The sequence below is a fragment of the Plasmodium brasilianum genome, chromosome 14 (assembly GCF_023973825.1).
Source record: "Plasmodium brasilianum strain Bolivian I chromosome 14, whole genome shotgun sequence".
NCBI classification, from domain to species: domain Eukaryota; phylum Apicomplexa; class Aconoidasida; order Haemosporida; family Plasmodiidae; genus Plasmodium; species Plasmodium brasilianum.
In genome coordinates, this window is record NC_090127.1 from 1,559,942 (window position 1) to 1,574,202 (window position 14,261).

The following is a 14,261-nucleotide window of genomic DNA, read 5'->3' on the forward strand; positions in this document are numbered from 1 at the left end:
CACATGTATACATATATGCAGTATATATAAGTGTATACACATGTATACATATATGCAGTATATATAAGTGTATACACATGTATACATATATGCAGTATATATAAGTGTATACACATGTATACATATATGCAGTATATATAAGTGTATACACATGTATACATATATGCAGTATATATAAGTGTATACACATGTATACATATATGCAGTATATATAAGTGTATACACATGTATACATATATGCAGTATATATAAGGGTATACACATGTATACATATATGCAATATATATAGGTGTATACACTTGTATACACATGTGCAGTATATATATGTGAATGCTTATGTGTTGAGGATGCATGCGCAAAATTAAAATAACATGGTAGTTCCCAATGACATATATCAGACATGTTAACTATGTATTATGTATATAAAAACTTTAATTTTATTAAATATAGTATTATGCATTTATAACATTTTAGCAACAAAATATAGCAAAAATGTCAAAAGAGTCAAAAAAGTATACATTAATACAGTACACACTGCTGCTTACAAATTGGGGTGCTCCAATTTAATAAAAAAAAAAAGAATGCATAACCCCATAAGACGTAATAAAAAACATAGTAATAAAAGTAAAAGTGTCGAATATAATGAATACGGTATGAATATAAAATTTTTAAAAATAAATGAAAACAAAGTGATAGAAAATTTAAAAAAAAGATGTATGGAAACAAACATAAATGACGTAATGATATTAAAAAATTTAATAGACACAAAAAATAAACTCGAAGTAGTAAGAAATGATCTCAGAAATAAACGAAAATTATTATCAGATAATGTTAAAAATTTGATATTTTCTCAAAAAGACACAACAATTAAAAAGGTAATACAAAGGGAATTTTCGTGTAATCCTAAGAAGGAAAAAAAGTCAGAATCGTCCTTAAATAATGACAATTTTAATAATAGTCAAAATGACATTTTCGACAATTCCAATGTGATGGAACAAAACGAACAAATACGAACTCGTCACTCAGAATTAAGTAGTGATGAAAAAAATGAACATTTACAAAATGTTAATATACAGAAAAAAATAGAGAAGGTTAAAAACGAGATGAACGAAATCAACAATAGTATTGATCTAAGTGAAGCAAAGATATTAAATTTAAAATTGCAAATAGATGAATATTTTAATAAACTACCAAACATCTTATTGAGTAAAGTCCCTGAGGGTAGAACGGCCAACGATAATAAAATAGTCAAGACATATAAAATAAAAAATATCGAAATTAATAAAGCTAATACTTTTTTAGAATCTCATGAAAATATTATAAAAAGATATGATAACAATAGTATCTTTTCAAATATATCTAATAAAATAGGATTTGGGTACAATATACTCGTAAATAATATAGCAAAATTGGAAAGAGCTCTAATACATTTTATGATAAATACTCATGTAAATAAGTTTATGTATACTTATGTAAAAACTCCAGTAATTGTATCCAAAAGTGCATTAATAAATACAGGTCAATTACCAAGGTTTGAAAATGATATATTTAAAATTAATAGCAATTATAAAATTATAAATGAGGAAGCCTATTTAATACCAACAAGTGAAGTCTCCTTATTAAATTTATTTAAAAATTCGTTAGTAGATTATGAGAAGCTACCTATTAAATTAGTTAGTCATTCATCCTGTTTTAGAATAGAAAAAAATTTTGCTTACGGTAAAACAACCAAAGGATTATTACGTGAACATATTTTTGAAAAAGTAGAATTAATAGCTATTACTGATAGAAAAACATCTCCTTATTATTATAAAGATTTAATTAAACACTGTGAATATATTTTAAAGAAATTAAAAATACCATACAGATTAGTACTACTAAATTCCAGTGAAACACCATTCTCTTCATCAGTATGTTACGATATAGAGGCATGGTTACCTAGTCAGAAAAGATTCATTGAAGTATCTTCTTGCTCCAACTGTTTAGATTTTCAGTCAAGGAAATTACATTTAAAATATAAAAAAGGTAATAAAAATTTTTATTGTCATACCATCAATGGATCAGGTTTGGCTGTCGGAAGGGTTTTAGCAATTATATTAGAGCAGTACCAAATACAACGAAATTCAAAAAACGAACAAAATCAGTTAATTATACCTAAACCCTTGCAAAGATATATGAACGCAGCAACAATAAACCTTTAATATATAGAATTTCAAGTTACCTGCATTTGCAACATTTTACTTGAAATTAAAACAGGCATATATTGGGAAATACATAATTGTATAAGTATACATGTAGTCTTTTTCATTTCTACAATATGTATGATTTTAATTTTTTCATTTTCCTTTTTAATTTTTTTTTTGCTGATTTATATTTTACAAAAACTTGCATTTAAACGACTGTTCGTAATCTATATTCTTAAAAATAAAATATAAATATATATATATATATATATATATATGTACATAATAAATAAATGAACAAATAGTAAACTACAGCACTAAACAAACATAGCCAAAGCACATTTTTTAACGAAACATGATGAAGTTTCTTTTTAACCTTAATATTATACTACGTGAAAAATATTAGATAAATAGTATGTACAATATTATTCTGCACATGCCACATATATTTAGGTACACGTGAAGAATATTATATGTAAGCAAAATTGTAAGGACAACTTTGTAATTTACTTATAACGACGTTATTTGATTTACACTTTAATTTTTTTTTTTCCTCTCAAATTATATGTATATATGTAATGTTGCTGTAATTTACGCTATTAATTATGTGCATTTCTTATATATTTCCATTTTTTTTTTTAAGTATACTTCACTCATTTTAAAAGGTTTATTTTGTCAATACATTTTTTTCATATAAAACTAAGCACGAATAACGAATAAGAAGATTTAAAAAAAAGAACAAAAATTAAATTAATTTATTAATTAATAGTTTAGTTTGTTTTAAAAAAAGTAAATTGCAATGGAATAAAAAATTGGGACTTGTATGTATGTATGGGTGTATGTATGTATATATATACATATATACATATGTAAAAACGTACATATCTAGTATGCGTGCACGCACCATGATACACCTTTTTCGTCCATCCTTTATGTAATAATATGATGAATTCATTTCTAAAAAATTGTGTATCATCAACAATTAAGAAATACGAAAAAAAGAGTAGAAGATATGAACTGCTCTACAAATATTGTTATACCTTAAAAAGGGAATTCTCAAATATTAAGACAAATAATAATAAGAAAAGGAAAAATTATGACAGAAATTTAAATTTAAATATGCATGTAAATTCAAGGTATGAAGATGAACGAGATATTTACTTTAACAACAAACTAATTGAAAAAAAAATCGCTGATATACAAATAAAGAATAGCCATAATAAATTAATGTTTGAATATTTGCCTATAGAAGGAAGAACAAATAATGTACCAATAGGTTTCAAAATAACTCATTATATTTTTTTAGTTGCCCTTTCCAGTGGAGTATTATTAATTCATATATTGCCGGAAGTGAATAAAGAAAGTTATATACGAGATATATTAACATTAGAAATATACTGTTGTTCTTGTTTTTTAGTGTTCAATGGTGGGTTTAATTCATTTCTTCAACTAATTCAGTATGCAATACCTCCCAATAGGAAATACAAAGGTTTACGTAATAGTTTACGTTTTATCTCTTCCTTAATACCATTATTTTTTGGTTTAGTATCATCATCCTTATGTGAAAGTTTTCCAAAGGATAGCATATTACTTTTATGTGTATCATATATTACCTTACTCTTAAATTACTATTTTTTACATATAAAGTGCCTAATACCCGCATGGATGTTTAAGGAACATAAGATCGTTATATCAGTTGTTATTCTTAATCTGCTCCTATTACTAATAAGTGAAGCACAAATTTATAGGGGAAGAAAAGTTAAAATACATGTTGATGATTAACTAATATAGAAGCAGTTCAGGGAGGTACTTATATAACACGGGGCCGTGTGTAAAATTCAACTAAAGGAAGATGACTTCTTGAAAAAATGCAGGTAACAATTGTGAAAAATTGAGAATGAAGAAGGGCGGAAAAAAACCATAAACATGTATATATTATACATATATTTATGCGTTCATATGTTCATAATTTCATATGTTCATACGTTCATACGTTCATATGTTCATATGTTCATATGTTCGTACGTTCATATGTTCATATGTTCATACATTCATGCGCATAAATGTGCATATATCTCTGAACACGTCAACTTAACCAGTGGCTTTTCTTTTTAAATAAAAGGTAAACATGATGATGAAAACAAAATTGTAGAAAGCTCATAAAAGTGTAAAATCATGGCTGTGCAATATCGAAGCTCAATATTTCATTTTAAATAAACACTATATTATATATTATATATTAAATATTATATATTACATTTTATACATTATACATTATACACAATGATACGAAAAGTTACGGTATCATTAACGGGATAAATTAAAACAAAACTGAATGATATTTTGCATTTATTAAAAACACCATATTCTTTTAGTACGTAAAACTTAGTTCAATGCATAGGAAATCAAAAATATTACACTAATTTTATTGAAAACATAAGAAAATAAAAAAAAATAATAAAAATAATGTATAAAATAAAAATACAAGAAGTCGGTGGTGTGATATAATTTTATAAGGTATTCTCTTCCCATATCATTTGATATAAAATATTGTATAGGTGAAGCACTTCATACTATTTTATTTATTTGAATAAATTGTTTTTTTCTCCCCTTACTAATAACAAATTAAAATTATTATATAGGAAAAAAAAAAACATATATAAGGAATATATTTAACACAATTAAACTTACAAATACGTGAAAATGAAAATATTTGTATATATATTATACACATATATAAACATATATATAAAAATGTATATATGTATATATTTATTTATATATGCCAAGAATATTGCAGAATATTAAATAAAAACACAATTTCAGCAACTGCACGTTTCACGTAAAAAGGATATTATTCGTATGTTTTATAATTTTATCATTTTGTTAAAAAAAAAAAAAATGTATAGAAACCTTTTAGATATATTGAAAGAAGGCCCACTTAAGGTAAAATTAAAGAATAAAAAAAAGAAGTAAAAAAAAAAAAATTAAATAAAATAAATGAATAAATAAATAAACAAATATATAACAAGCACAATGGCGCATTAACATTTTTTATATAACTGTATAATATTTGAAATAAAGCATAAAACAGTAAGAATTTTTTTTAGTATATTTTCTGAAATAAGTCACATTACATTTATATAGATAAATCTACAAATGTACGTAAAATTATTTGTATATTTATACGGACGTACATTCACAAAGGTGGTTATGGGGACTGCTTAGAATGCTTAGGAAAATAACTTACTAATATATACCCATATATATATATATATGTATATATATTTACGCTTATATGTACACATTTTCCCTATGAACAGATATCAATACTGGGAAGCGGAAACTGGGCTAGCGCAATTAGCAAGATTGTTGGTACCAATGCAAAAAACAATTATTTATTTGAAAATGAAGTAAAAATGTGGATTCGAGATGAAATAGTAAACGGAGAGAAAATGGTGGACATAATTAATAAAAAACATGAAAATACCAAATATTTACAGGGTGTTCCTTTACCGCATAATATTGTGGCTTATTCTGATATGTCTAAGGTTATAAATAATGCTGATTTATTGATATTTATTATCCCATCACAATATTTGGAAAGTGTATTACATTTAATTAAAGAAGACAAATCAATTAAAATAGAAAAACATGTAAAAGCCATATCATTAACAAAGGGTTTCATTGTCAAAAATAATAAAATGATACTCTGTTCAAAATATATTAGTAATTCTTTGGATGTTCCTTGTTGTGCATTGTCTGGTGCTAACATTGCTATGGTAAGTAAAACAAACTTAAAGAGTGCATACATATATATTTATATTAGTCGTTGTAAAACAACAAAAAAAGAATGCATATATACTTATGTAAATGAGCTTGCTTATTATTGATATATTACGTTTTCATAATATGCGCATATACATATAATTTGTATCTATTTAAATTCTTTTATATAACAGGATGTTGCAATGGAATGCTTCTCAGAAGCTACAATTGGAGGAGATGACAAAGACGCATTACCAATTTGGCAAAGGGTCTTTGATATGCCTTATTTTAAAATAAATTGCGTTAATGAATCAACTGGAGTTGAAGTAGGAAAAAAAAAAAAAAAAAAGAAACACCAAACAGTTGCACACACTGCAAATGTATAAAAGCAATACGATACCTTTTTTTTTTTTTTTTTTATCATAATATATAATATATATTATATATTATATGTTATATATTATATGTTATATATTATATGTTATATATTATATGTTATATATTATATGTTATATATTATATGTTATATATTATATGTTATATATTATATGTTATATATTATATGTTATATATTATATGTTACGTGTTATACGTTATATACCACGTGTTGTATATTATGTCTTATGAATTATATTTTGTGCTACTTAGATTTGTGGAGCCTTAAAAAATATTATAACGTTAGCAGCTGGATTTTGTGATGGTCTAAATGTTTCTCCAAATTCCAAGTCGGCAATTATACGAATTGGAATTAACGAAACAATGCTTTTTGCAAAAAAATTTTTTAATTACTCGGATGTTAGCATACTTCTTGAAAGTTGTGGAATTGCTGATATTATTACTTCCTTTTTAGGGGGAAGGAATGCAAAATGTTCTGCTGAGTTTGTAAGGTGCCAGTTGAAAAAGTCATGGGAAGAACTGGAGAATGAAATACTCAAGGGGCAAAAATTACAGGTTAATGATTCTTTCATTATATGGAAATATATAAATTAAAGCGTACACACACAAAGCACTTTGAAAGGAAAAAAAAAAAAAAATATACATATATACATATATATATAAGCATATAAACATACATACATATAAGGAATAAAAATAATGCTGTAAAAATACATATAGTAAGCACACATAAGGGGGTAACCTGTTAGCTAATATATATTTCGATTTAACAAAAAAAAAAATTTTTCTTTTTACAGGGAACTGTGACTTTAAAATATGTTTACCAAATGATTAAAGAAAGTAATGCAACCCATGAATTTCCCCTTTTTACGATTCTTCATAAAATTTCATTTGAAAATGAAGAGCCCACAAATTTATTAAAAACATTTATGAATTACACAATTTCGACAGTAAACCCTTGATGTAAATGTTAATGTATATACGTATGTATATACACGTGTATGTATTTATTTATATGTGTATATATGTATATACACACGTATCATATACGGCTATCACCTTAAATAATATGTGTAAAATAATGTTTTTGTTTAATTTTTACTATAAATCATGATTTTGCTTCCACATTTTATTTCAGATAAATTCTTATATTGTACATTATTAACTGTTCATTATTTTTATTCTTTTTAAAAGATAAAAATACAATTAATGTAGTATAAATGTGGCTTAAATCAAACAATTGGAATAATTCATCTTCATATATTTTTCTTTGATTTTTTATTAAAAATTAAAAAAAAAAAAGGAGACACGTGAAAAAATATATAATTATCGCTTAACAAATATATATATGTATATGCACATATATATATTAAAATATTGTGGTTCGATGTATTTTTTGTTTTGATTAAATAATTAGAAAATGTTGTCAACAAAAAATTGAAAAAATATATCACAAAAAATAAGTTAGGTAATGTATCTTGAATATTACATATTATGTAAATAATACACATGTATTTTTATTTCCACCAAATGAACCTCAAAAAGAAAGGATTAAACTAAAAATCTGAATTGAAGTTAAGGGAATATAATCTTTAAATACAGACATTCATGTATGTTGTAAGTGTGTTTACCAGAATAAATTAAAATTAAAAATAAAATTTAAATATCAATGTTGGGCAATATCTTGAATTAATTATTATTTCGTAATTTTTACCTTCATTTCTTTGAATATATATATGTATATACACACACATATATACTACATATCAGCACTTTTTTAAAAGGGTCTTAATGCGCAAAAATTAGTTAATAGTTTGGCATATCTTTGTCTTCATCCTTGTTTTTTTTTTTTTTTTTTTTTTGGTTAAGCTGTTAGAATTAACTACAACATTAGCATCTACATTTGCTTTTACAGTTTGTAATTTCAATCCAATTTCTTTCATTAAAGCAAATTTACTTAAAGTCTTATTTTCTGTATCAGGCATCTTAATTCGTATTCTCCCTTCAACTAGCCAATCTCGTGGATAGTATTTATTTTTTTCTACAATGCATGGGATATTTAATTCTTTACAAGCTAGTGCAATATCATCTACTGATGGATCTACTACACAATACTTTAAATTTATTCGTCTTCCTTCTTTTACCTTTTTTTTTTTATTTAAATAATTGGGATATATTATTTTCCATCGTGAAAAGTCTCTAGCGTCATCATTTACATTTGTTACTTCAGGATTAATCATTCTTCCTTTATAGGCATATATATATAAATATGTACATACAGAAACGCGGTTACTTTTTTTACTTTTCTAATTAAGCATTAAATATAAATATTGTAAAACCATGTATTCGTTATAGTGCCTAAAATCTATATATAAACGAAACATAATGAAAAAAGAGTTTGTATTATATTAACCATCAATAATAGGGAATGTAGTAATCCATATACAACAAAAAATATATTTGACAAAAATTAAAACATCTTAATTTTTTTGAAAATATACAAATCTGCCACCATCAGGGGTAACAAATATAAAACGCAAAAAAATAAGTCAACATATAAATGTAAATTGCCCATTAAATTTCAAAAAAAAAGAAATAAATTATATCCTTATTATCTTTTATTTTTCTTCATTATTTGCAACACAAGTCATGCTATGTAAAAGACTATTTTAAGCAAATTTTTATTGCTTTGCAGTGCGATTTTCATTCCTTATATTTCTATTTGTGAAAAGATGCTTAACAATAACTTTTCTTCCTTTCCTTTAATTTTTATTTCTTAAATTTTTGAATTACTTGAATGAAAAGAATGAGGAAAGAAAAAAATATTTAAATATATACATACTTGTCACCGTTATATTTTACATTTTAACATATTTGATAATATGAAAAAAAGCATATGGAGGAACTTTAAAAAAAAAAAAAGTTGAAATGTTTATATTACAATTTTACTTGTAAGAGTTCAAACCCTTTAACAGAAAATTTGTGACAATTTATATATGGAGAACAGTTAAAAAAAAAAAAAAAAGAAAAGCAGTTACTAATGAACACTTTTAAAAAATATATGGATTAACATATATTCGAAAAATAAAATTTTTTTAAGTGTAAGCAAATATTGCCCTTGAGCATAAATTTTCATTCCTATTAAAAAAATTTGAGCGCGTTTAATTTTGCTAATTTTCTATGTTTTGTTTTTTTTTATCGTTTACCAGTCATTCATGGTCTTATTTTACATAAGATATAAATTTAATAATGCTTAAAAAAAAAGGGGGGGAAAAATATAATTCCTATATATATATATATATATATATATATACATATTTTTATATTAAGATTTACTTAAAATTTAAAAGGGAAGTTTTAATTTTAAAAGAGAGCACATTTGTATTAAAAATTCCTTTAAGTCCTATATTTTTTATTTTTTTTTAAATTATATCATTAATACCTTATATAGTTATACTGAATTTAAAAACAGGGGACAACATATATGTATATATTTATTTATACGAACATATATATGCATATATGTATATATATATATATATATATATACATGTGCATTTATTATTTATATATAAAAGTCGTGTGAGGCTATAAACAAAATTATAAGGGATTTAATGCTGCCATATAGAATAGTTTTGCTCAAATATTCAATACATGAATGTGTACATGTATATATATATACGAACTCCTAAATTCGTAGCTCTGCAAATTAATGTGTTTGAGGCATGTGAATCTTGAGAAGGGAAGATTATGTTTTGGAAAAGTCAATAATTAAAAAAAAAGTTATATAAAAATATTTAATATAAGCTTTTTATTTTAAGTGTTTCATTTATTTTTTTCATTTTGCGCATTCTAAGGGATAAAAGGAAGAAAAATCTTGTATTGCATATTTCGTGTGTCAGATATTTGTGCAAATATAAGACATGATCATGATGTGTATATATAATAACCAGTAAGATAAATTGTAATCTAATAAGAAAAATGAAGATAATTTCATTAAAAATAAACAAAATTTATAAGACATTGAGATTCAGAAGTCTGTCATGAGCATTTTTATATAATAAAATTTGACCATCATAAAAATGAAATAATAGAAGTCATATAAATCAGCATATATAGCAATAGTAGTAATAGTAAAAGAAGTGAATTTTAAAATGTTTAAGAAGTGTTTCTTTTTTTTAATAATCTCTATATTTAGTATAATTTTAGCGCTATATAATAAAGTAAAGTACGAAAATGTTGGTGTAAATTATTATAGTAGTGAAAATAACAATGGAGGGAGTAGTAGCGAACGTAGCCGAAGGCATGGTAGTGATAGCAGCAAGGGTAGTTATAATGGCTGTGAATTATCAGATGATTATTGTTCTGTTGATTATATTGGAGATATTAAGGAAACCCAAGGAAGTAAGATTGTAAGTTATAAGGACACACGTATTAATAAAGTTAAGAAAACATTTAGTCAGATGTTTCATCCCATTTTTTCAGAAATGAATTATGAAAGTACAGGTAAAAATGTTATCTCTTTATTTTTAGAATTTTTTGATAATGCAAAAATGTTCACAGTTGTTTCGATGAGATCAAGTTATCATATGCTACATGCATATGGAATAGTATTAATATCACTACTAAAGATTCTCTTTTTGTGGTTTATTATTATTGAACCATATATGCAATGGTTGTTTTTTGAATTAAAAAAATTTTATATAGATTTAGATTACAAAACGAAGAAATATATATTTAGTACGATATGTTTTTTTATAGCATTTCTTTACTTTGTTTACACTGGTATTATAAATTATATTTTAAATAAAATTACCAAGTTTTATAAATACTTGTTAAAAAAAGTATTTGGAATAAATAATTTCTTATTTAATGTATTTCCATATATTATCAGCTGTCTGCTATATGCTACATTGGTAAAAACGGTACCTATATATTTCATTTCCTTTTTTATTTATTCTTGCTTTTTTCCATTACCGTCCATATATTCAGTTGTTATAATTATAAAATACATATATTTACCAACCATAAACGATTGTGTTATTAACGCCTTAACACAAACATTAAAATGCAAAAATGACGAGACAAATGAGCAATATAGCATTTTAAATGATAACGAATTTGTTGAGTTGATTCATTCCGATGACGATTCTTATAATAGGCATTCAGAAAAAAAGAAGAAAAATTTGGAAGCAACACGTAAGGAGAAAGAGGATAAGCAAGAAACAGTATGTAAGAGCGACAAAAGGGAAAAAATAGCAGGAAGGGTTGCATTAGAGGAGGAGGTTAAAGACGAGGGAAAGAACAAAGTAAAGGATGAAGTAAAGCACGAAGTAAAGAACGAAGTAAAGCACGAAGTAAAGAACGAAGTAAAGCACGAAGTAAAGAACGAAACAGGGGGTGAAGTTATGGACGAAGTAGTGGACAAAGTAAAAGAAAAAGTAATGGACAAAGTAGAGGACAAAATAGAGGACGCATTATATGACGAAAAAACAGATGACGTGCAGGAAGCGGAGGAGATAAAAGAAACAAAGTACACAAATGATGAGCACGAAACAAGCGAAGTAACAGGAAAAAAAGTGAGTAATATGGACAAAAGGAAAAATAATAAAAATGACGAAGATGAAATAAGCTCGAGAGTAAAAAGTTCCAAGAAAAAGAAATTATTTTCTTTTAAGTTAGATAATTTAAAGTTTATTCCAAAAAAGAAGAAAAAAGAAAAAATGAAAATTGAAAGATCTATGGAGATAGAATGTATAGACAACAAAGAAAATAATTATGAATCTTTAGATTTATCAAAAACAGATAATGAAAATAATGTTATTTGTTATGATGTGTCAATTTTATTAGAATATTGGTTATTTATTAACATTCTGAAGTTCTTAAATTTATTTTTTTTTTTCCGCAAATATAACAAAGGATCCTTTATGTTTGAGTATTTTACATTATTTGTTATATGTATTAATATTAGCGAAAAATTACACGAATTTATGTTTTTAAAAAATTACAAATCGTCCATTTTAGTTCGTTTTTTAAAAAAATTTTTAGTAAGTACTGTAGATTTTCTTTTATATTCTTTATTTAATATAAGATTAGAAAGTGAAGACAAAAAAGGAAAAAATGGTACGGATCCAAATTTGAAGTATGCTGAAAGAAGTAATATATTAATCAAGTTATCAAAAATAGTAAAAGAAAAGCTAAAATTGAATGAAACAGTAAAATTCAGCCTTACATGTTTAAAATCGGTTATTACAGAAAATGTAGTGGAAAGTGTTAAATTACCAATTTATATAAAGATTTTTATTAATATACTAATTTATATGCCTCAGCTAATATTGTTAATTTTTCCTTCTTTCATTCTTAAAATATATTTTGCTTATTTCTTTTTTATTTTTCCAATATTTGGATCACTCAAAAGTTTAGAAGAAAAAAATTCAGCACATAATAAAATTTATTACATTTGTTATTTCTTTTTTTACAATATTGCCTCGGTAACCGTAAATCATGCTTTTTTCAAGTGTTTGCCTTTTTATAATTTATACAAAATTTTAATTACCATTCTAGTTCAAACCATTCTTAAATATATTTTTAATGCTCTTAAGGGAAGGAAATAATCACCCATTCTTATTTATGTAACTCTACTTACTGCTTTGTTTTTTCATCATTTTGCTTTTTGATTACTTTGATTTTTCGTTTTTCTGATTTTTTTAATTCATTCAACACATTTCACTACTTTTATTTTGTTGTATTTTTTTTTTTTGGTATTATACAAAATTTTCTTATGATTGTTTACATCATATGGAAAAGAGAAATATTTTATTTTGTTAATTCCATAAACTATTATAAATTAATTAAAATATTTAAGTTGGCAATTTTTAATTACCTCCGGCTTTGTTTCTTTTTATAAAAACAATTCATTCAAGTGCTCAAAAAGGAGATAAATGTATTACCTGTGCACTCATAAATAAATGTGCGCGCAAATGCATTTCCACGTAATATTCTTTTTTTTTTGAACATACTAATCAATTTTAACAAAAATTATGATAAAAAATTTTAAAATTTTAAAATTTAAAAATTTTTTAGGACTTTCATATAACATCTACTAATTAACATAATTTTAACACGTGTCCATATTGTTGTATGAAAAAGGAATTCTCTCTTATTGTAAAAAAAAGTTTTACATATACACTTTTTTTTTTTTTTTTTTTTTTTTTCACAACTGTCTATTTCGCTAAAGAAGAAACATTTAACACAATGACATTAAAAAAAAAGTTCATTTATTAAACTTTTAATCAATTTTTACAAATTTTCTTTTTATAATAAAGCATATATACATAAAACTAGAACGGAAATTCTTTTTATCATAAAATGTATCACTTCTGTTGCTTTTCAAAAATTATAGTACTTTATTAAATGCAAAATGTATAGACGTGTGTGTTTAATTTTTTTAAATTTCTTATAAAAAAAGAAAAAAGTGAAATAAACCACACAAGCATATGTATGTATTGATGAAATTAAACTTTTAAACATATTCTTAAAATAGCTCACTCATAATTTATAGTCCTCCTATACATACTTATATATAAGCATATACATGTATGTTTTGTGGATAAAAATAAATATACAAAGATAATATAGCGCTGGCAGAATAACTACATAAATATTATAGATATAAAAAGATAATAGAAAATCAAAAGAACTTAAAGATTATATATAAAAAATTATTTATAAAATTGAATTTTGTTACTGACATAAAACATTAACACGCAAATTAAACTTAAAAAAAAAATGAATTTTGTATTCCCATTATATTTTGCAGCTAAAACGTAGCTTATTATTCAAGTATAAATTAAAGTCATAAAAAAAAAAAAAAAAAAAAACAGAGAAATAAAAAAAGAAAACAACTTATATTTT

At 24.1% G+C, this 14,261-nt stretch overlaps 5 protein-coding genes across 5 annotated transcripts; 4 read left to right on the forward strand and 1 right to left on the reverse strand.

The window, feature by feature from the left end:
* Positions 1–581: 581 nt before the first annotated feature.
* Positions 582–2,201, forward strand: MKS88_005562 (serine--tRNA ligase; the record flags this gene model as incomplete). Its single annotated transcript, XM_067218836.1, has 1 exon — positions 582–2,201. The coding sequence occupies one exon, from the start codon at positions 582–584 to the stop codon at positions 2,199–2,201; it is 1,620 nt and encodes a 539-aa protein (XP_067070772.1).
* A 924-nt stretch (positions 2,202–3,125) lies between these two features.
* Positions 3,126–3,965, forward strand: MKS88_005563 (uncharacterized protein; the record flags this gene model as incomplete). Its single annotated transcript, XM_067218837.1, has 1 exon — positions 3,126–3,965. The coding sequence occupies one exon, from the start codon at positions 3,126–3,128 to the stop codon at positions 3,963–3,965; it is 840 nt and encodes a 279-aa protein (XP_067070773.1).
* Positions 3,966–5,084: 1,119 nt separating this feature from the next.
* On the forward strand, positions 5,085–7,309 carry MKS88_005564 (glycerol-3-phosphate dehydrogenase NAD; the record flags this gene model as incomplete). The annotated part of the gene is made up of 5 exons (XM_067218838.1): positions 5,085–5,129; positions 5,507–5,965; positions 6,146–6,277; positions 6,600–6,902; positions 7,145–7,309. 5 exons carry the CDS (start codon positions 5,085–5,087, stop codon positions 7,307–7,309), a joined length of 1,104 nt encoding a protein of 367 aa, XP_067070774.1.
* Positions 7,310–8,149: 840 nt separating this feature from the next.
* On the reverse strand, positions 8,150–8,587 carry MKS88_005565 (signal recognition particle subunit SRP19; the record flags this gene model as incomplete). Its single annotated transcript, XM_067218839.1, has 1 exon — positions 8,150–8,587. One exon carries the CDS (start codon positions 8,585–8,587, stop codon positions 8,150–8,152), a length of 438 nt encoding a protein of 145 aa, XP_067070775.1.
* A 1,914-nt stretch (positions 8,588–10,501) lies between these two features.
* MKS88_005566 (uncharacterized protein) lies at positions 10,502–12,961 on the forward strand (the record flags this gene model as incomplete). Its single annotated transcript, XM_067218840.1, has 1 exon — positions 10,502–12,961. One exon carries the CDS (start codon positions 10,502–10,504, stop codon positions 12,959–12,961), a length of 2,460 nt encoding a protein of 819 aa, XP_067070776.1.
* Between the last annotated feature and the right edge of the window lie 1,300 nt (positions 12,962–14,261).